This window comes from Rhagoletis pomonella, unplaced genomic scaffold, assembly GCF_013731165.1.
Source record: "Rhagoletis pomonella isolate Grant_MI unplaced genomic scaffold, Rhpom_1.0 Rhpom_scaffold_00011, whole genome shotgun sequence".
Taxonomy (NCBI): Eukaryota; Metazoa; Arthropoda; class Insecta; order Diptera; family Tephritidae; genus Rhagoletis; species Rhagoletis pomonella.
The window spans coordinates 2,116,584-2,141,229 of NW_023458565.1; the positions used below are offsets into that span (position 1 = coordinate 2,116,584).

The 24,646-nt window shown below is 34.6% G+C and overlaps 1 protein-coding gene across 1 annotated transcript in view; it reads right to left on the reverse strand.

The window, feature by feature from the left end:
- Window positions 1–349: 349 nt before the first annotated feature.
- LOC118747283 overlaps window positions 350–24,646 on the reverse strand; it is a 207,388-nt gene continuing 183,091 nt past the window's right edge. Inside the window, exons 4-5 of the mRNA XM_036481285.1 lie at window positions 12,869–13,048; window positions 350–2,099 (exon numbers count right to left, since the gene is read on the reverse strand). Coding sequence (XP_036337178.1) covers window positions 2,077–2,099; window positions 12,869–13,048 — 203 coding nt within the window. The 3' untranslated portion in view covers window positions 350–2,076. The remainder of the gene's footprint in view (window positions 2,100–12,868; window positions 13,049–24,646) is intronic.

The window sequence follows — 24,646 nt, forward strand, 5'->3', positions numbered from 1 at the left end:
ACCCATTTAAAACTGCTGCTTTTGACGCATACATATCTATGTATTTATTTGGTTTCTCTTGTTGTTTGAATTTTCTGCATGAAGTTCTGTCTATTTTAACTTATTTGCTTAGTTGTGCGATGATGCTCCGATGTACATATGTATGTAGGTATGTATTGTGTTCGTGTGTGTTAAATTTAAATATTTCGAGATTTGCTACATCAATTCAAACTGTCACTATTAAACGCTCAAAGGTCTATATTCAATTCTATTTATGAGTATTTTGATGCTTTTGCGAACGAGGAAAAAAAAAGAAAATATGGAGCTGGATACGATTTGCGAGAAAAATAAATTTTTAAATTTTTTTTTGAGATTTTGCAAAGCTTTAAATTCTAAAGATGGTTAATAGAGAGAGAGAGTGGATGAGTTTTTATGAGTGAGTCTTTTGATTTGCTTTGTTTGTGTGTATGTATGTATGTATTCATCTTTTCTTTACAATATTTACAGATTTTCATATTTAAATTGTTTAAAAACGGCTACAGTTGTTGTTGCACTTTAAAAGTGTATTATTTTTCGTTTCCCTTTGCTGTGAGTGACAACTGCTTGCTTTGCTAGACAATTATTTTGGCTTGACTTTGAAAAATTGAAAAGGAATGTAAGAGCTGTTTACTGTTGCTGATTTTTAAAATAGTATTTGGTTTTTTTTTTTTTAATAAACCATTAAGCAAAGGGAATATGGCACAAAGTCAAATGAGCATAAATCATACATAATTTCTGGAAATAATCAGCCAATTTTGAAATGTTTTCGTTGCCCTTTAAGTCATCGCATTTTTTCTTTGAGTGTCTGCAAGCGAGAGAATTTTCTTGAAATGCATTTTATGTATTTATGGTTGTGTGACTTCGTTAAAGACTGTTGTAGCTGTATAAGATGATGTTTACTTTGTATGTATGTGTGTGTGTCAAATTCTCTGTCAGCATAGAAATGCAAATATTTTATTTATTAACTATTATCTGTAAACTTTTTGGTAATTGGGGTTTTTCAATTGTTTTAATTTTTTTTTTTTTTTTTTTTACTTTCATAGTAAAATCTACTTAATGTGTTGGATTTGGCTTTTTCCTTATATCTTTCATTGTAAAACAAATATAATTTCATCTTTTGTTTCATTTCCTCTCAATACTTATGTATTTGTTTTTGCCTCCTCCTCGTACTGTATCGTATATAAGTAATAATTCTTAATTTAAATTTTTGAATCTTTTACTTTTTTAATTTTAATAAAATTTTAATTTACTTTCGGTTCGTACCATCCCACCACTGTCGCTCGTACGCGTTCGGCCAGAATCACATAGCTAATCGAAATTCGTGCCTCGCGTTCGTCCACATTCGGCTCTAAATAGTTCGGACGCATCTGCTGCCAGTTCGAGTACACACTTCCTGTTTTATTTAACTGCCACATCCACCTAACTTACTTTATGTATGTATATGTATAATTTTACTGTCTTTTATTTTCATTTCAATAATTTCATTTCTTTTGGTTTTTGTAACTTTTTGTTTTGGTATGTAATTGCAACTCTTCTTTTTTAGCAACTCTTAATGTATATATGGTATATAAGTCTGTTGTATTTTTTTGTTTTATTTTAAACGTACTTTTCAGTGTTTACTATTTTTGTAATCAAGTTGTGGAGATCTCTATAAATACTTTTTAAGTGGTAAGGATTTTCACTGTTATTTATTTATTTATTTTTTTCCTTTGCTGCAGCTACGCATTGGTTTGGTTAATTTTATTTAACGTTTTAAGTCTGATCTTAGTTTACCTTCTGTTTTTTTTTATCTATTATTCGTTTCACTTCTTTGCTTTGTTGTATGTAAGTATTTGTAAGAAGTCTGTCAGTTAGTAGTGTTTTTGTTTGATTTTTAAAATGAAACGAGCTTTCCCCTTTTGCGAATTTCATTTTTCTGTTTGTATGTGTATTTATGTATGTGGTGATACGAGTACTTGCATGCGATTTAGTTTGCATTACGTTTCAATATTTTCAGTTTTATTTTTCTTGAATTCAAATTGAAACTCTTCGCTGGGTTGGTAGTGTACTGCTGGGGAATTAGGCGCGTGCTTTGCGTACACCTGGAACGAGAGAAAATATGGCGCGCAATTAATAGTAAAAAATTACAGGTTGCCAAAAATTTTATTCAAATAAAAATATTAATTTTTTGAAATACAAATATAGGTAGTAGGGTGATTGACACGGTTTTTCTAAAGCTTTTCAGCGTTTAATTTTTTAACCCGTGATTTTTCGCATGCCAAGTAAACCGGAATTTTGTAATCGCATAAGCCGGGTTTTCCTCTAGTAAAGTGCCGGCAAACCTTTAAACATACGCCTGCTATTATTTCCAAAGAAATATTCAAGCAATCACGACCGCCCTAAATCGTACAAAAATTTGAGAAATAACGAATTAAGCGTCTCTTAAATGTCCCTGTGTACCTTACTTGGTAAGTGGTAAGCACTCACATGCTTAGGTAGATAAAAACATTGTAAAGATAGCAAACGTCAGCTCATGCAGACAGCTAATGCGTCTGGAATTAATCTTGAAGTTTCCAAAATTTTAGTATTAGCATTTTAGCGCGAATTGCCTGATGGTCTTTCTAATTCGATGGACTCCAACTCTTTCCTTGCTCCGACAAAGTTTTCAATCCATATTGAATTCAAATTGAACTCAAAAACTCTTGGGTTTCCAACCAATCAAATTTAAACAATGATAATTCCTTGAATTCAGAAAACCTCGATGAAAATTCTTAGATGACACACTGAGAAAAAAAATAAACCATAATGATTTTGCTCAAAACAAGCTTTTGTTAACTTTGAACAGATTTATTTCTGGAGATTTTTTCGTTTGAACACAATTACGTTGTGCACTTCACAGATACTTTTTCATAATTAAGAAAAACCGAAAATAAAAATTTAAAATTATATATTCCGCCTAATGAGATTTGAACCTGGACACTCTAAGCCGCAACCAATTGTAGCAAGCATTTTGCGCACTCACCTACAGGCACAACATGTAAGTGTGCTTTCAAATGTTCGCTTTGAATCAAACCAAATCACGCGACTGGTACATTTGTTCAAATTTGTGGTTGATATTTACAGAGTGGCGTTGTATGGAAATTTTGTATTGCGCTGAGCTCATTCTCTATGAAAATTTCTAGACAACACCATCTTGTGATCGGTCGAACAAACTTATTTTCAAGTTACTAGTCTAACCACTATACTTAAAATAAACACGAAGTAAATACGAAGAAAGTGTGGAGAGATTATATTCTACGAATCTTCTTTGATGTTTCGGTTTATGGCTAACCCTGCATTGTTACCTTCGCTCACTAGAGGAATTAGCTTTTATATGAGTGCTTTTACAGAGGGAGATTATTAGATATATATAAATACATACCAGATCCAGTGTCGGACGACTTTGGCCTGGCCAAGTGGGTTACGCGTCATTGGAACTTCGGGCTTGACAACACCGGGCTACCCAGTCAAAGGCCTCCAGTTCTTGAGTCGAGTGGAGGCTCAACTGGCAGAAGACTCCGGCTTTCCAGGTCTGACCAAAGACTTAATTCTGGTGCCACGAAGAACAGAATTCCCCCGGAGTGTGATCGCGTGCTAGATAAGTCTGTTCTTGGTGCGAACCCCCGGGGAGTATCGTGGTGACTGTGGTTGAAACTCAAATGCGGGTAGAACTAGCAATGGTTCAATGAGGAGTTGCAATGCAACCGGGTGCTGAACCCATAGTACGGCAGAAGTATAGATGGGGCTGGAGCCCTACCAAGGTGGTTACTGTGTCCACCCCACACTGCCAATTGGTAAGGAAGTGCTTGCATTTCAGGGCGCTGATCAAGGCATTTGAATTGATCCGCTGTGCTATTGGGCACCGTGAGGTTAGCTCGTTTTAACGACAGGTAGTCACGACAAATCTCACACACAATTTCGGCTCTGCCACTATCGCTAGTGTCAATCTAGTTATGTATTTTCTTCCTGAAGGACTTGAAACAAGGCGCCACAGGCCAAAATTTGAAATAAAAAAAGCTAGATCGGTCAAGTTGTAATAGACGGAAGGCACGATTCAGTGTAGCAAAAAAGATCGATGTCGTAAAGCCGTAATCACAAAATATAGGCAGCAACCTTCCCAGTCGAATCCTACTCCTTACCTCAGAGATCATCTCTCGGGCCCAACATGTGCCATATGGGAGTTTGGAATGAGACTTCCTGCTGAAAATTATAATTCTGCAAAATTAGTTAGAGGACTTAGTCCACTAGGAAACCAACACCAACAATAACGTCTGCCTTTTACTACTTTGAACTCAGTAGGTAATTCAGCAGAAATAAGTAATCTATTGGTGAATCAATATCACACCTTACATGTTCGCCCTAACGTTTTGTGTAGCAGAATATATGACAACACCTTTATGGACGTCCTGTGGAGTAATCGCAATAATGATGAAAGATTCTTGGCCCTTTGCGCATTCTGACCGCAAGTATCGGGAACGATGTAATAGGAATTGTTTTTTTTTTTAATTCCCCAGTCTCAAGTACCCATTTTTTAATGGTTTTTTTCACAAGTCAGAGCTGAGCTCACCCAAAATTGCTTGAACGGTTATACATAGCGTCATTGAAGAACAAGTTAGTCTGAACCAACCCTTTTAGTCAGTTCCAAAAGTACAAATAATTTTTTTCAAGGCTGCATCGCATCCATAACTGTAGTCAAAATTAACTTCGACTGTCATAGTTTCAACTCTGCGTCTTTGGAGTTTTTTGTCACTAGTAAAATTGTCTAACCGACAGATTAGTTCTCGAAAAGCCTGTCTGCTCTGACAAAACATCGAAAAAGGAGGTGTAACCAGCTAAGGTTTTTTTTGTTTTCTGCAAAACCGGTAAACGGTTATAGACAAAATTATTTATGTATGAGAGATATGGCTCATTGAAGTTAACGTCAGTGCAAAAGTTTTTTAGATTTTACATTTTATCTTTATAAGTGAATCCTTGGTACAAAATGAAATTTTGTTTTTTTGGTGCTTCCCCAATTAGAGGAGAAGCTAGGTGTTAAAACGCTTAGCTAGTAAGTTATGAATTGGCAGCAGGTAGTATTCATTTCAGAGCCACACCTTAGCGTCAGATACGAATAGCAAAAATAAAATTCTGTCTAATGAAGTTCATGTTCCAGGAATTTGCAAGTAATTTGTACCGAACCCACAGGCATCATCTGAGCTGAATAAAGCGAAAGGGTCATTAACTTGGGGAAGTTATGACGGAGCGTCCTACTATGTAAGTGAAAAATAAAAACTAGAAAGTAAACAAAAAATTGAATTTTCACTGACTACAAAAACATGAGAGCGATGCGCATAGACTGATAAGGCAAATAAACGATAGCTGCAATAGCTGCTAATACTTATGTAGCATGCTTTTGGTTCGTGAAAAGTCGCTGTCCATTCATTAATTGCCAGTCACGCCATAGTATGTATGCATGTACGAACTTCTGCGGAAGAGCAGTCAAATGGGTGTAACGTGGGCAAAGTAAATAAATAACAAGGATAGCGAAGAGTATGGGAAGCATTGGCTAGACAATGTTTGATTTCCTTAAATTAATATATCGACATTGGCGTCATAACACAGTCTGTGAAAAAAAAATCTGTCACGAATTTTGTACAGCTATTAAGACTGTTTATTCTCGTTTCATACTTCGTTTTGGGCTCGTTCACAAACCCAAAGGGGTTCTGGTAAAAGGAGATCAATGCTCTTTATATATAACAAGTAAGAAAGTCTAAGTTCGGGCGGAGCCGAACATTAAATACCCGGCGCAAGTATTAAATATATGTTTTCCTCCTTTCCGAAAGCTACCGCTACATGATAAGCCGGGGTGTATACATTTTAAGTAAATTAGCGTCCTTAAATTTCGAAATATTGAAATTTCAAGCATTTCTGAAATTTACCGTTATATGAAAAGCGGCCTCAATTTTCGTCCGATTTCAACAATTTTCAACGGTTTGCTTTTATGTGGCAAGCACAATAACCATACCGAGCTTGGTACAAATTGCTAGAACGGTTAGCGAGATACATACATATATGTGATCACAAGTGGGCGGTGCTACGCCCATTTTCCAAAATTTTGTCATAAACGTATTTCTTGGTAAAGAATTGTTGCAACCATCAATTTTGAATAAATTAGCTTCAATATTTACTGATTTATCGAAGATTTTGCATTTCTCGAAATTACCGTTATATGGGATGTGGGCGTGGTTATTGTCCGATTTTTTTCGGCCATTTGGTATGCTGTACCAGGACCAACAACTGTGCCAAGTTTGGAAGAAATTGGTGTAGCGGTTACCAAGATATACACATGTAAGCATAAGTGGGCGTGGCTACGCCCATTTGCCAAAATTTTGTAATATTCTTATTTTTCGTCTAAAACTCATTGCAAATATAAATTTTGAGTGAATTATCTTCAGCAGTTACTAAAATATCGCAGTTTTCGTTTTTCTGAAAATTACCGTTATATGGGAGGTAGGCGTGGTTATTGTCCGATTTTTAAACTTTTCAGCCATTTAGTATGCTGTACTAAGGCCAACAACTGTGCCAAGTTTGGAAGAAATTGGTGCAGCGTTACCAAGATATACACATGTAACCATAAGTGGGCGTGGCTACGCCCATTTTCCAAAAATTTATAATATTCATGTTTTCCGTCTGAGACTCATTGTAAGTATCAATTTTGAGTGAATTATCTTCAGTAGTTACTAAAATATCGCAGTTTTCGTATTTTTTAAAATTACCGTTATATGGGAGGTAGGCGTGGTTATTGTCCGATTTCGCCCATTTTCAATACCATCCGTCCTACGCCCAAAAGAAGTTCACGTACCAAGTTTCGTTAAGATATCTCAATTTTTACTCGAGTTATCGTGTGCACAGACGGACAGACGGACGGACGGACGGACGGACAGACAGTCACCGCTTAATCGATTTCTCTTTTCATTCTGATCATTTATGTATACATTTGTCTATATCTATCTCGATTCGTTTTGCCTGTTACAAACAACCGTTATGTGAACAAAGTTATAATACCCTTGTGCACAAGTGCGCTCGGGTATAAAAAAAAACTAGTGCTTCACCTATAACAAACTAGATTTTCCCCTGTTTATAGCTTAGAGAAGTTTTGTGCAATTAAAGCCTCGAATAGCGCTTTTTAAATAGGGAAATATAGAATTTGTTTTAGATAAAGCACTAGGTATAGGTAGGTTTAATACAATTGTAGGGCGCATTTAACCCAAGCCCACCATAACAATTTTTTGGGTTGATTTTTCTCATGCTTTCTTGTTCAAGCAGTTACTCTAAAAGCACTGGAAACACCTTCCGCTTTTCAATGAATATAAGATTATTAGAATCCGTTGAAAACTGTACAATTTGTGACCAGTGTTTTGATCAAATATCCCGATTTGGTGACAGGTAATAAGATCAACGGAAATAAGGTCAATTGACTTTATTTCCCACCCTGGTGCGAAATAAAGTCAATTGACATTATTACCTTTTTAAAAACGAAATAAAATCAATTGACATTATTTCTCTTTAAAACATTAAATTTGCTTAGCTTCGCGGCGGCCCGCGTCAGCGCGCCACACCGCGCGCGTCGCGCTCGCGCTCGCGCCCTCGTACCCCGCGCGAACGGCGCGCACACCACGTCACGCTACGCCGCGGCCCCCCGGCCCCCCTTCCCCGTCTCCCGACGTGCTGTAACGCAGGTAGATTTATTTTTTGTATACGTTGAAATAAAATGTTTATATATTTTAAACATCGAGGGCTTATATTCAATAATACCCCCTATCTGCACACTTTTCACAAAGATGAGATTCTGATATAAAAATCCACCTAAGCTTTAACTGTCATCAGTGATATTAATGCTACCTTATATAACGACAGGTAATAAGTCCCAGATGGTTTCTAAAATCACAAATTAGTTTTTGTGCAAATTGCAGATAGAGGGTATTAATGAATTCAAGCCCTCGATATTTCACATTTTTATATTTGTAAGTTATTGGAAGCAGGGATGCCAACTAGGCTCAAACCGTGCCATTTGTTCCTATTTTACTTCAAATGGCACTTAATTTTTCAATTTGGCACTAAATGCCAAAATGGCACTTTTGTAAAAAAAAATAACATTTCAATACATTTTTGTGAAATCCTTTGCGTGCACTTCTTTTTCTCAACTAAAATTTTCTAATTTATAAAGGCTGTTCAACTGGTTTATCTTATTTTATCATTGCACTTTTGTTTTGAAAATGTGGCTTTATTTTATTGCTAAATGTGAATGACTAAAAGGAATTACACCTTTTTTGGCACTTTTATTTTTCTATTTGGCACATTTTGGCACTTTCTTTATACTCAATATGGCACCTCATAACTAAGGAGAGTTGGCAGCCCTGATTGGAAGATTTCTGCTGTGTTTTGAGGCAACAACTTGTCTGCAGTAAAAAAGCATATAATTTGTGTTTCAAAAGTGTGTGAAAACCAATCAATTAACTTATATGATCTCGGTTCCGATATTAAATAATCAATAATTGTTTATACCCGCATTTGGCACATTGGCTCGTTGAATGTGCCATCTAATAAATGGTGTCGTCGTTCTCCTTAGCTGCTTTTAAATGACTGCTGGCGGAGACATAAATACAGTGTAAGAAAATTCTTTTTCTGTAATTGTTTCCTTATAGAAAGGTTGGGTTCTTTTCCACCTTAGACGTTCCGAATTCGTTCAAAATATGCTAATTTAAAACACAGAATTCTTTCAGTGCTCCTCCGGGGGTTTTGGACATGTACTGTTTCTTCAATTTAATAGTGTTCGCTTTATTTTTGTAGAAACGAAAAATGTTTTGCAAGTTATGGATCATTTCTCCACTCTTTCTTCAAATATTTCTCGTATTCCAGCTGTGCGCAGGCGTTTAGTTTTTCGCATAGTGTTTTTACATATTCGTAATTTAAATTCTTTTTTTAATAGAATCAATTGGAGGTAGTTCATGATTGTGTGTGGATTAATATCACAACACTGGGGATTTGGCAAAAGCCTTTTTCATCTATTAAAAAACAACACTTACGGGGCAATGTTTATTGTAAGAACAACATTTTTTTTTATGAATCGACATACTTTAAGCATTGTTGACGCTATTTCCATTTGAATGAGGAAATAGCGTCAATGACTTTATTTCCAAATTTTTGTTGACTTTATTTCGCTTTTTAAAAGGTAATAATGTCAATTGACTTTATTTCGCACCAGGGTGGGAAATAAAGTCAATTGACCTTATTTCCATTGACCTTATTACCTGTCACCCCCGATTTCCCGACATTTTGATCATAACTTAAGATTTTGGGATTGCACTCGAAATTCTGCTAATGCAAAAATTATTATTTTTAAGGGGTCTAAACAATTCATAACTATAAGTCTTTGGTCAGAAAGGTTATTCAAAAGTAATTTTTCAAATGGTGGAACATAAAAAAGTGTATCAGCAGAGTAATAACAACCCAGTGGGAAAATGCAATGTCTGGGAATGCTAAAAGCAATGGATAACCCCTATAACCTACGCACGAAAATTTGCAAGAATTTCCACACAGCGATATCATACGAAAGTAATGTGTCGCATGTCACTTTACGAAACTACAAATTGAATTGAAAAAAAAAAAAATATATAAATAAAAAATAAAGCTCGCGCCACAGGTTATGCACCCGTGACCAACAACACGGCAGTCGAACACGCATTTATTCGGCTACAGCAGCTGTTGAGATAACGTGAAAATAAAACATAATTGAATTAGCTTTAAAACTGTTTGTTTTGTTTGTGGCTTCAAAACTACACATCATCCGCTCGCTTACTTTGCGATGCATCTTATCTTTCGACCGTAGCTATTAACCTTTCCTTGGTTGAAAAAGTAATGGATTTTTTTTCCACTGGGTAAGTATTGGGTTTTTAACTGCTATTAGTTGCCGCGTTCAGCATTAAAAAAAAAAATGTTGTTTACCGATATCGAAAGCGAGTTAATGTTTGTTACTAAAATATGTTATACAATTGAGGGATTCACAACGGTGTCGCAAGTGTCGTATTGTTGTATGTTGTAAACTTCAAAAGCTCAATTAAAGGTTTAGAGAACTTGAAAGCCACAACCAACTATTTTTTGACACTGTGAAAATTTAAAATATGACTATGATGGTACCTTGCGAACCCCCTTAATATATTTTTAGGCGTTTTAAGTTTACGACGTACAACAATATGACACTTACGACACCGTTGTGAATACCCCAAATGTGTAAGGATAATATTGGTATATAGTGTATTATGTCAGCGAAGCAAAAATGCGTGTTGATTGTGCTACAACCTTTTATCAATATTTAATTTCATTAGTTTCTGAGATACCCTGCAGTAAAATTTAGAGACAGTCTGTTAAAGCGCTAGTTCCGCTCTATACATTTCAGAACTATCTCCGAACTAGTGCAAAACGGCTGCAGGGAGGGACAGTTGAAACTTTTGGTGTGGTAGTTGCGCTCTGTTCAGAAGTAAATGCACAAATTCTCACTTCTCGTACAATACTAAAATAGCTCAGCGGGAAGTCTTCCGACTCCAACATCGTTGGTCGCTAGTTCAAATCGCGGTGGAGGCAGTTGTGATTTTCAGATTTAGTAAATTTAAATGGTTGAGTTCCGCTTAAAAATTTAAGAGAAAGTGATAAAATTTAATATAAATAAAATAAAAGAATAAAAAAATAAATAAAATGCAATCTGTAAAAGAACAGAAAAAATTTAAAAATATCAAAAAAATCTGATAGTCAAAATTTTTTTCATAAAAAACCTATTGACGCAGATCTTTCCAAAACGGAAAAAGTTCTGAAAAGAAAAAATATCCAGTAATTTAGTTTAAAAATTTTTTCTCATAAAAAAAACTTATTGGCCCAGAACTGTCGAAAATGGAACCAGTTCAGAACTAGTTCCAAAGTTATGCAGAGGTGACAATTTCCACTTCGCAGGACATCGCCATCGTAAAAAGACACAGTTGAAAGCATTGCGCTGGGATAGATCGAGAAAACCAGTACCGCCTCTTAATGAGCTAGTTGGTTGTAAACTGTTTTTTTTTTTGTGGTTTTTTGAATTTAACTTATCTTTTAAGTCTAGTATAAAGTCTTACACATATAATAGAGAGTAAGTAAAAAAGAAACTTGGCGCATTTTGGAAAAAAGATCATTACAAAAATAGAACATGAAAAAATTTATACTACAATAAATTATCTCGTATATCTAAGAAACCAAATTATTACACTGAAAGGACGCTAAAATGAGACAAAAAATGCCGAGACACGTAAACTTAATTTCGAGTCCTATATTGCGGTCCAGTATACTTTTTTCCTAGAAAAGGTCATTTTCCCAAGATATTTTCATTTCAAATTTGCATTGCGAATGAAGAAAAATTCAAACTTTAACATGGAAAATGTTACTCATACGCCATGAACGAGTGCGTGCGAGTATGGCCATGTACAATATGGCGTATGAGTAACATTATTTCCTGCTCCTATTTCATACAAAAATATTTTGCACATTTTCATTTGACCATTCCAAAGTTAATTTGTTATCCATCGATTTTGATCGCTGGTAGCACCATTTTTTGACAAAAGAACACAGGCTGTAATACAAATGAAAACAAATACAAAAAAATGTCCTCGTTTTTAATATTTTCCTTCTTAAAGCTTGAATTTTGTTCATAAAAATGAAAATATCTGGGAAAAATTAAGTTTACTTGCCTCGACGGTTTTTGGCATCATTCCAAAACGTGAGATTTTCCCTGCAGTGTTATCAACGTTGCAAAACAATCCACACGCATTGCTATGTATCTCGCTGACTTAATGCACTCTAAACTAATATTACGTCGCTGGGCGCGCAATACCTCGTATCCGCCAAGTATGAGGTGGCACAGCAAAAATTCATTTTGGTTCCCTGTTTCAATGCTTGCTTTCTTCAGTTAGAAACCTGCTATTTCTTTTTCTACAAACCATTGCGCCTGCGTTATGCGATGTAAATCCAATAAAATTTGAGAGTGGAATATAATTTTCTTCCAAAGTTTCAATTATAGAAATATAAGGAAATTAGTAAAAATACCCTAGAAGACATTGCTGAGCACTTTAGGCAAACATTTTAACACATTTACACTTTTATTTTTGTAGTATGGCATAATTGAGTAATTTGACTATTAGTACTGAGGACTTTCTGATGACAACATTGAGGGGAAAATACTCAATTTTTTCCCATGGTCTGAACAAAAATGAATACTTTGAAAAGCTATTTTGTAATTAGTGATAATGATAATATGAGCTGTCTTGTAGGATATTAATATGAAATTTTAAAAGCCAAAAAGGATCAAAAGTCGCATGAATTTGTTAAAAATTTCCAAAGTTGGTTTCAGGGAGATTAACTCTCCAAAAGAGGTAAATTAGGAATTAAGTCGCACAACGGTAACACTGAGTGTATGTATAAATGTAGTCATAGTAGCTTGCTCCAGTTGCAGTGTGTTCTAATTAATTGTCAATTAGAATTCACTAATTCGACTCGGCGCCATGAGCAACGATATGATTATGCTTTGACCGCACACGAAATATGCTATGCACTCCCTTAGGAAGGTAGATACTTACTCAAATAGATGGCAATATGTATACAAATTTATGCATGTGAAAATATGCCAATTAATCTTGACTTGTATACGGTCATTAATTATTAGCCAGTTGGGTAGAGTTTTGCCAATTTGGTTATATGTAGTGTTAATAACTTAAGGGATATTCATTCCGCTTATATGCATAATAACGCGTACATCTCCTTAACACTCGCTCACCTTTATCCTTATTTTTGCGTTGTTCCTTGGCGCTCTTATCCTTGGATTTGCCAGGTTTGCAATTCTTCTTGATGACACGTGTTGCTTCGCACGATGGATCGCTAGTCGCCTTTAATTTATCAGCGCGTGTCATTTGCCCAGTAGCACACTCAGACCAGGAACCCTTCTCATATCGGCAGGCTACGCGTGTGCAGAATTAAAGGCAAAAAAAAAAATGTAAGTAGAAGAAAATTGGTTATTGTAATCAGTAATGATGTACGTAAGTAACTAAAGAGTAAATTTATTAGAATAATTAAAGTCATTTACCTAAATGTATGTTGTAGCCAAGATAAATGCATTGCCATTTAACCACACACATTTCTTAAGTATTTGTGAATAGATATGGTTAGGCTGAGGAGTTTTGCTACTTTAAATTTCTTGGGAAACAGTAACTGAATTCAAGTGAAATACAGCAGGAATTCTAAGCTGGCTGGCTTTCACCGCCCTCTCCGCTATAAATAACTTATAGCTGAATAAAGCGCTGGAAGCCTGAAATGTGGTGGGCGCCTAAAAATACTTTTGTGAAGTTAAATATACTCTAAAAGCTTCAGGCCCATGATGTCCTTCATGCTGAAATGTCAGGAGAGATTTGTTGAATTTCGTGTTCGCAGGGAAGCGCTCTCATCACATCCTTTGTCTTTGTATCAGTGTGCCTATCAGACGGGGAAATTTTGTGTACTGCCATCACTATGAAATATCATCGAAAAAATGAGCGATAGTGAAATGTCGCTCATCACTATTAATTGAAACCAACGCAGCATTTTCGGGCAGAAAAGAGTTGCATTATCTGCGGAGCTGTTTAGAGGGGATGCACAGTGCCGCCTAAGTGGGCAAAAATCGAAAAATTCGTTGTCTGCAATGTGAGCGTGTTTGGTGTTTTTGTTAAGGCTATTCATCCACTAAAAAGAATTAAACAGAAGTTTCCTTATAAAATAAACTATATGCCGCCAGGAAGCCACTAAAGTGGACAAATTTTATACTAAGAATGTTTATAAGACCATAGCCTTGCGTAAGCTCTTCACGAAAACAAATGTCAAAAATACATTATTTGAAATAAAATGTTGGTTTGACATTTTTTTACTTCCATATAGATAGTAGAGAACTACAAGAATAAAAATTTTGGAATTAAATTAAACACAGGGTGTCCCTGTGGAATTCCAGAAAAACAATTTTTTTAATCATAATTTCAAAAAAAAAATTTAATGGAATAAATAAAAAATATATGTAAAAATATGTTTTTTTCATTATTATACTTAATAGTAGGGGTTTATAACTTTCGAAAGAAGAAATAATGGGTTTTGGGCTAATGCATAAAATAATTTTCTAATTTTTTGTCAAGTCCATCAGATCTGCACGATTCGTTTTATTGAAATCTGAAAATGAAGTGTCAGATTAAAAAGCTTGACCTGTAGACAATAGAGGGTTTTTTAAAGAGCTGCCACCTGTTAAAAATGAAATTCAAATTTTTTAACAACTTAAATGAATTATAAAGAGATGGATATCAATCGAAATGTGTGTGAAAATATTATTGTTAATATGTATTATTTCTTAACTACATGTAGAGGGTTGCCAACTCTTTAAAAAATCAAATTCCACTTAAATTAAATTAGGTAATTGAAATAGATAGGTATCACCAAATGGGAGTCAGACGAAAGAGGTTTAAGAAGGTTTTAGCTTGCAAGTATTACGAAGAGGGTTCCACCTGTTTGTAAAATCAAATTTATCAAATTAAAATAATAATTCTGTCAAACCAAAGGATTACGACATCGTATTTGATATTTTATTACAAATACATACAGTGTCAATCAGTGATTTGTTCTGATTACATTCCTTTTAAATTACTGGACTCTTAAATTTACTCAGGAATGTTTTTACTCTTCACCTATTTCTTACTAAATATGTCCAAATTTTTCTTTTGTGTGATATCCATATCAATATACATATTTCATACATAATATACCTTTTTCCCTTAATTAATGTGAATTTGATTTTTTAAACATGTGGCAACTCTTCTACGTGTCGTTTAGAAGTAAAACGTTTTCAAAACCATTTTAATTGATTCCCCTATATTGTAATATCTAATTCATTTAACTTATTGAATAGTTTTAATAAAATATGCAACAGGTGGCAACCCGTTAAAAAAAAAATATTGCACATCTACAGGCCAAGCCTTGTCATTTGACACCTCACTTTTGAAAATAGGAGTAACTATATGTACATATACATATAAACTTTCATTGCAATTTTGTTTATTACAAATATGACTTTATTTTCGTCCTCAATTAGCTTAAAGCTCTTAATACAGCAACTTGCTTGCATAAAGGCCTACTCGATCGACAAACCCTTCTTCATCTTATCACAGAAAATATCCTCCATAAAACACCACAAAATAGACCATTTGAGACTACTTAAATGACCAAAAGGCACATAAAAGTTGTTGGTTATTTGTGGTAGCCAAGTTTTGGTCTAAGGTCGTAAATTCTCATACAATGTTATGCTCGCAAACAATTTAACTACAAAATTGGATGCTTCCTCACAGTGCTGAGCTGCATATGCACGGATAAGCAGAAATGCGTGCCTATGAAATGGCAAATGACTGCAACGATGGAGATGTGTGAGTGTTTCTTTAAGCAATAAAGACCGAGATCTGCTGCATATAGCAGCGAAATTAATGGTGCATATGTGAGAGAGTGCGTTCTGCCGCTTCCTGTACAAGGCAGGAAAAGCCCAGAGGAAACGAGTTAAGGCACTATTTCGTACATAAACATACATAAAAGGAGATAATAGTATGTATGTAAATAACTGCATATTCCGGTACACGCAAATACAGTGGTCGAAAAAATTATAGCCACATCAAGTATTGAAAAGTTTTCACTAGTTATTTTTTTTTTGTTATTTATTTTAGTTTTTTTCGTACAAATTTCGAGCATTTTAATTAGAATTCTTACAGCCAATTTCTCGAAAGCAATTTAAGTGAAACATGATTTTAATTTTATATGGAATTTGACAAAAAATTAAAAAATCTTTTTCTATTTAAATTGCTGGGGGAACCGGCTGTTAAAAATATTTTTAATACGAATTTTTTCTCTCATTCAATTCCAGTATAATGGCGAATTTCCACTAGGCATTTAAATGACAAAAAATTTATGCCATTTAAAAAATGCCATGTGGAAATGAACTTAAAGGCAATTTTTTTAATGTAAGGACACGATTATTTTGTAATGCCCGACTTTGTCATTTGTCAGTTTTGCCATTTAGTGCCTAGTGGAAATCTAGCAAAATAAAGTACAAGTTTCAAATGGCTAACAATTACCGTTGAAAATTTAGAATTTCGAAGGTGTTACGGTTTTTTTCCATATAAAAGTAAATTGTGTTTATGCATTGTATGGAAATTTTTTAAAGATTGAACTATATTTTTATCAAAAAAAAAATAAAAATTAAAAAACAAAAAATAAAAATGTCATACGGCTATAATTTTTTCAACCACTGTATATATCTTTACTTGTACATGTGTGCGCTACGTGGCGGTAGTTTCGGTAATAAAATTTAAACGAAATCCTACCAATTTACATTTTACAATCTGTGTCGCCGACTATCGTTATCAGTGACAGCAAATGGTCCAAACGATGGATGGCCAGTTGTTGGGCGAACGACCTGTCGTATAGGCTTGCGTAAATGTGGTTGATTGGCGTGCCACGCCTATGCCACAGAAGACGAAAAATATATATATGTATGTACATACATATGTGAGTTATAGCGCTATAAGGCTTTAAAAGTAGTTAGTTAGTCTACCGATACTTAGCGGAGCCACATACATATGTATGTATGTGTAGTACTTTATTGTTGGCGTTATTGTTGTGGGCACGGTCATTGTGTATTTTATGCATTACAATTTGCCGCCCTCCCCCCATGTGGGCTGTGTGTATGTTCGCTTGTCTGTCTGCTCAGCCAATTGGATATCGTGTCTGTTGGTGCATATTGCCATTGCAATTGCTGCGTTGGTACTTGGCAGCTTGTCCGCTCATTTTTGCCACATGTCCACAAGCGCCATATGAATTACTGCCGTTGCTGCCTGCTGCTGTTGCAACGTCCTGCCGCCGGCTACATATCGCATATATGCAATTGTTTTATTAATGCAAACAAACGAGATAAAGCACGCATACTGGCATGAAACCAATTCACAAATACATACACATACAATAGTATTTGCGTGAATGCATCCAGGTGCTCGCTTAAGAGTGTGCAAAGTACATTGAGACATATCCTATATTTATTTCCTGGTAAAAAAAATACTATAGTTTGCAAAAGAATTAAATTCATGCATACGTACTACATAAGTGCATAAAAATACACTCCAATAGGTGCAAAAAAGAAATACATAAATAAAATTAAGCGCCTCTGTTCGAATGCAATTACCAACTAAACCACATTTACAATGAACAACGACGAACTCTTCGAAACCTGGATTGTCCGGTTCTTTAATAGGTGGAAAATTCTTCTGCCCGGCTCGTTGAAACCATCGCACAGTGGGCCAAAGAGCCCATGTAGCGGAATTGAATTAATAAGTTTTAGATCAAGAGACCCAACAAGGGTGAGGAATTAAGGCAAGGATAATACATAAATTTGTAAATTTATAGATTTCTACAAATTTCTTTTCCTCGCTTAAAAATGAAATAACAACATATTCTCACAAATACTTTAGGTATCTAACTACTTATTTGAGGAAGCTTTAATTTTTTAATCTGATAGTGTTTGGCTATTGATAAAAAAATTTAAAAGCATGGGGCTTTCTTCAAAAACAAGCAGAAAAAACAGATACGAGTTTAAGGAGGCGGAGGAGGAAATGTACGAACAGTACATTTACAAAAAAAAAAAAAACTGGAATTGGCGCGGTACCGACTAATCGGTTTAGCTGCCTTTGGTGATGGCCCAATTAAAGCAAAAATGTTTCTTTTTCAACTGTAATCAAATCTTTAAGTGTCGTGGAATATTCGAATGAAGGTATTTATCACTTTTATTTGGTATCTTCCTGACTTTAAAATGTAGATGCTAAAGATTATTCATTCAGCAGCGGAAATATTTTTCCCTTTTTATGCTTTATATTTTCGATTATTTTGCGGTGCATTCATTTTTGATGCTTTTTATCCCATAACTGTAGTTAGTATTGAAGCCATAGCCAACTCAACAGCGATATCTCTTTTTACACACTCAGGCAAAAGCAAATTAGTACTTGGGTATGTAGTTGTATGGTGATTTATACCCAGCCAGTAGAGAAACGTACTTTTTGCCGACAGTTAAGTTTTCGTAAATTTTTCGTAACCGGAAACGTTCAGCAAACGATTTCCATTTTCGTTAATTTTTCGTATCTGAAAAATTTCATGTTTTTTAAAAAGCAATTTTAAAATATTTGTTCAAACTGAGGATTTGAAAACATGTACACTGCCGGAACAAAGTATGGGCACAGCAAATTTTTCCCAATATATTAAAAAATTTTATTCTAATATTTTTCCGCCAATTTCGTATAAAAATATGGTTAATTCTATAGCAAAAAACATAGAAATTTAATTGCTAAACTTTGTGCAAAATTCGAAAAAATTCAGCAAATTTTCATCAAAATTTTAAACTTTCAGATTTTTTTAGCATTTTTTTGAGTATGCAGTTTTGTAGCCCATTAAATTCTAGTCAAAAATATATTTTTGAGAATTTTTTTTGTAGAAGGTGTTTTGCATTTTTTCCATATAAAGTATTTTCGAAAAAAAATTTTTGTTTGGAAGAGACTGCGTGAAAAAAAGATTGCCAAAAATCAACGGTAATTCTTAGCTGCTTAAAACTTCTACCTTATTATAATTTGCGCTACAAATCTGCATACTCAAAAAATATCTAAAAATTCTTATTAAAAAGTTTAAAATTTGCATGAAAATTTGCTGAATCGTGCGAGTTTTTATATAAAATTGGCGGAAAACTATTATAATAACAATTGTTGCATATATTGTGAAAAATTTGCTGTGCCAATACTTTGTTCCGGCAGTGTATACATATTCACCAAAAGCTGAGCTGCAGAAGATCGTGCTGTTAGCTTTTAGGATGTCCCAGGTTCGAATGCCGTCAGAAGCAACACATTAAAATTATAAATACAAGTACTTATTAAAATTTAAAAAATTACATAATCTTAAAATTGTTTTTTGTAAGAAAAAGTTTCTGTGAAGTTCACAATGAAATCGTTTCCAACGAAAAATTTAACCATACAAATTTCAAGAAAACAGCCGAAACCACATACGTTCCACAACGATTTTCGATATTTTTCTGTACATACATTTCAGATGAACACTTAAGTCGGAGAATGGATCCGGAAAATGTCCTAAAACGGAATCGGAAAACGGATGAAAAATCAGGTTTTTAAACGAATTTGTTTCCATTTTCGGATACGTTTTCGGATATTTTGCTGGCTGGGTATGCATGTATGTACAAACATATGCATGCAGTTAAGCCTCAATATACATAGTACGTTGTATCTGGTTTTAAATTTAAAAACGTTTTTCATAGCTGTGACATTTTTTTTATTGCTGTGAAATGTAAATTTTTTGTTCGTAGCGCACAAATTACTGCTCAATATCACGGATTTCAGCTGTTAATTTTTGTTGCTGTACAAACAGAGAAAAACTAAAAAATAAAAAGCGAAGAGATGTATTGCAAATATATATACATATCTACATATCTACATACACTAGGGTATTTCGAAAATGCATGTGAGAAAAATAAAGTCGGAATTTTAATACTCTACCATTAATATATATATATTTAGAGGTCGATCAAACGCTCAAAGTTTCTCATGTATTTTATATGGGAAAAACTATTTTTCCTAGAAATGGTATAGAATGCTTGAAGATAAATATTTTTCCCATCGGCAAACCCAGTTTCTCCTCAGGAGACTTCAAAGAATAAAACCCAATTGTTTATTTAACAATTTTTGCATTTTTTGGGTTTTTTTTTTGTGAAAAACGTTTAGTAAAAAATTGGGTGTTATTCTATGAAATCTTATGAAGAGAAAACTTACAGATCGGATGCATGGAAAACTTTGAGCTTTGAACTTTGAGGGATATATTTTTTCGATATTGAACAATCCTAGCGGGTGCGAGCATTCAAATTCCGACTTTACTTTTCTCAAATGAATTTTTGATTTCAATTAAAGAAACCAGACTATTCTTTCGAAATTGAACAATCTTTCTTCGGACCGCCCTAATGTGCACACGGCTTGAATATACAGAAAAGCTTTTTCGAGTGCAGTGGTGGCATTACGATTGTCTGTACATTTTATTCTACTGTCACCAAAATTGATGTCGAACATGTACCCGAAAGTAATTATGGAAACACGTTGGCTTAATGAGTGCAGAGTTTCATGAATGAAGTTCCATAAAATGAAGCGTGTTTAAATGGGTTTATTTAATGCCAATTAAAGTATTTTCATATTGAGCTTTTAATTTTTGTACTGAACTGAGTAAAATTTAACTCTCAGGCGCTGTAAGGATTCTTTGCTCAAAAAAATTGTGTACATAAATATGTATGTCTGCAGAAATTAAAAAAAAAAAAAACCCCGAACAGAAAAATTATGCAAATTAATTGTCAATACATACATATGTATGTACATATGTCATTGGGTTTATATGTAGGTAGCATTGGCTTAAATGTGTTTACTTTAAAACTACATTACAACGCAGTTATTGCGTCCGCGATAGAGTAAGCTGAGCTGAAGTTTTTTTTGGGTAGGATTAAACTAGACAGTGTTGTACTGATATCACTGAAATAAGCCAACAATTGCACGATTCTGTAAAAATTGGGCAGTTTTCTTAAAGGAGACGAGCCTCTCCGAGCTGTTTGATACTAAGGGAAGTTAAAGTCAGTAAGAGCTGCAGACCTGAATCTCTAGAACCAGGCGATTTTGTGTTACTCACCTTTTAAAACAAATTTTTCCTAAATATTTGATGAAAAGGATGTTTAGCTCTTTTGTGTAAATAGTACACTTAAGGAATTTTAAAATATTTACTTAAACTTTATATTTATAATGGATTTTAAGCAAAAATATTGTTTTTCATAAAATGGCACCGTCCACTTATTTCAAATATGTATATCTCGGAACCCTCTCCACCAATCTATACAAAATTTGTGAAATGCATATTTTGTCCCTGTCCTCCTAAGGCACCGTTTTGAAACTTTTGGAATTTGGACAAAAAGTACGCCCTCTTAAAAAAATATTATTATCTTTGGATTTTCGAAAATTCCCATTTTTTACTTATTAATCTTTCAGCTATTAAAAAAAATCACGCAAGTACATATTTTTTTCTCAATGTGGATTTCAAACAATTTGATGGTGTAATAGCTGAATTTTTTTTGTAAAAGAGCGACAAAAGAACGCTCAACTCGGGTAAAATTTCCTTTTAGCTACTTAAGCAACCCTGTTGGTATCTGGCAAGAAATATGCGATTAGTTTAACGGGATTTAGGCACAAAAACCAATAGAAAAAAGTAATTATGCGAGGTATTTGCGTAATATACACACTTATTTACAATATAAATCATGTATCTGGGAAGCCAACTCGTGGGGAATTCCCCAATTTGCGGTGAATTTGAGTTTGCGTGGGGAATCGGGGCATGGACCGTTTTTTCTTGGGAATTTCAGTTTCAGTTTTACGTGCAGAATCGGTAGATAAACTGCTTTTTGAGTGGAATTAGGTGTTAACTAATTTATTATTTTTTGCTTCACTGATTTCATAATGAGGAAAAAAAGTCGCATAAGAAATGCAGTCGGGGAATTTCATTGTCGAAATCGGGGAATTCTCACAATTGAGTTGGATACCCTGTCATGTATATACGAAAACACTTTTTTCACTTACCAGCACTACCCTTCCGGTCGCGTATTTTTTAGCCGACTTGGCTGAACTCGAATAAATAGCCGAGTTTTGTGTTGTTGCTTTGCAGGTATTTCGTAATTTAAGAGAGTGTTCTTTTGTATATCGGTTGCAAAAGAATGCACCTAATATACAAAGTTGTCGTCAGTAACCACTATATCTCAGAATTCAGTTCAAAACCGCTCTATCTCACTTCAAAATGTATTGAAAATGTGCTGATATAGGCCGTTTTTAAATCGGCAGCTGAGATTGGGCGTTTTTGAGACGAATTCTGAAATAGGGCGTTCTTGAAAAGTTTTTTGAGATAGGGCGTTTTCTAAATGGCTGCCGAGATAGGTCGATCTTCCACTCAGCAGTCAATATGCAGTTACAGAAAATACATGAAAAGGACCGATTTTTTCTTTAATACACAAAAAAATTTCAATAGCTCTAAAACGGTACCACTTTTACCTGAAAAATTTTTGCTTTTCAGGGAGCTCACCCCCCACCTACCTTCTTCTCAAGTTTGGCTGGTTACTTCTTACTTCCTTGATTAGGGTTAGTAAAAGGTGTTTATACATATGAACAAAATCCAACCACAAATACGCCTACCATATTTTCCAAAAATTTCCATATTTTCGTAGCATTTAAAGCTACAATACTCGATCTTGAAATATAAATACATCTTTGAAATGTACATAAGTCAGGTCAAATAATAATAATAAGAAGGACTAGGCTTCACTTGGCATTTCCAATTGGCATCCGTTAGCACAGAAGAGAAATGACTGGCGTGCCCGACCTACCGCAAGGAGTATAAGGTTCCTAAAGGTATGATTATTGCCTAGACGGATTTGTTACAGCTTGAACACTAAAAAAAAAACAATTACATTACCTCATACCTACTATAAAATATATGTACATATACATACACTGAGAGAAATATCAACCAAAAATTGGGTTAGTTTACCAAATTCAAACTTGAAAAGGAACCAACGTGATTTTTGTTTAATATTAACAATGCCTTGGCTGATATTTTCAACAATGATTTGGTTATATTAACTACAATTTTGTTTATAGTGACAAAACTTTTGGTTGGCGATTTTTCGTTTGAATACATTTATGTTCTGCACTTCGCAGATGCTTTTTCATAATTCGAAGATACAAAACAAAAACTTTTATTATCATTTTAACATGTTGCCTCTGACGGGATTAGCAAATAACAGCAAGCATCTCTACACACTCAGCTACAGCCGATTTATAAATATAAAGGCATACGATATTTCTAAAAAAAAAAATTACGATCAAACGCTTAAGGTCTCTCTCAGTAAAAAATAAATTTTGGTCGGGACGAAGTTTGCCGGGTCTACTGTATACCTATATTTTTGAAAATAAACATTTGTCCAAACATCCGTATGTTAGCTTTGTTTATTCATGACAAATCTCTAAAAAATTTAAGCTGACTTTAAAAAATTTTAAAACCTAGTATTTATTAACAAATAGGTTGAGGTTAGGTCAGGTTATCTTGGCAGCCCTCATTCCGCACAGGAAAAGGGCACACATAAGCCATCATGGACCTATTGTGATGCCATATTAGATACTCCTTATATCCCTTCTCTTATCTTAGAAATGAAATAAACTTGTAGCTGTGATGAAGCGCACAAAGTTGCAGATACTGGCTGAATCCAGTTCAGCCAGACATTCAAAAGAATAGTGGGGACCGAGCGTCGACGACCACTCGGAAAAGCGGGCCAGTGGCATAGATAATGCTCCACGCTTTCGATTTCCTTCTCATTACGGCAGCTTCGACAGTATTCGGTTGACTACAAGCTCATTTCTGGCAGTGTGGGTTCCCAGCAGGCAGTGCCCGGTGAGAACTGCAGTTACATGAATGAGCAGTGGTCGCTCCAATCGGAGGAGAGGACGTGATCTACGCTTATACAATTTAGACCAGACATGTATGTCTTGCTACATTTTTGACAAATGTGCTATTTTATTTATACAGTTATAAGTAGTGCTTTGTGAAATTTGATTTAAAAAAATCTCATAAATTACTGCAACTAGTTAAAAAAATATATAAATTTTTTAAAGTAGTTTCCCCTCTTTCACATTACTTACCTAAAGAACAGATTGAACGTAATATAGGTAAGCAATTTTTTTAACTACTAAAATTCAGCATTTACTATTTATTCCAAATGTTTTTTCTAACGTCAGCTAACAAACAACGCTTCCAAAGCGCCGTAAAGTATGCCAGCAAACTAACAAAGCGTAAAAGTTCGTTAGCACTGCACTTCAAGGCACAAAAGAAATTCGCAAAAGAATATAACAACTAGGAGAGGAAATGGAAAAGTGACAGCGATGAAAAACACGAAGCCTGACAGGAAACACGAAAAGTACGATTGAATGCAAGAATTCGCGTGAGCTGCACAATGCTCAGGGATATAATGATAAAAATAAAAAACTGAAGAAAATGAGAAAAAAAGCAGAAAAGCAGCATTTTCAACAAAATCAATAACAACGGTAACAACTTTAAAAGCTCACAAGCGCAGTGACTGCATAAGTGTATGTTAGTGTGTAATCGCAGTAGGATGTGCTGCACAATCAGTGAAGCCAATAATGGCAAAGTAAGAAATAACGAATGCGGATGCAAGCATAGAAGCGAGTATTTGAGGCATGCAGGCAATGACATGTGAAAATGTGCAACACGGCGTACTAAATGTGTGTGGCAGCAACGAAATTGGCAGTTGCCAGCACAATGATAGTACTTACTAACTTATTTATTTATGTGTGTATACTTATGTGACAGATAAACGGATTTTCGCATGTCAGCGAAAAATTTGCTGGCTGCTAAAAACAAACAG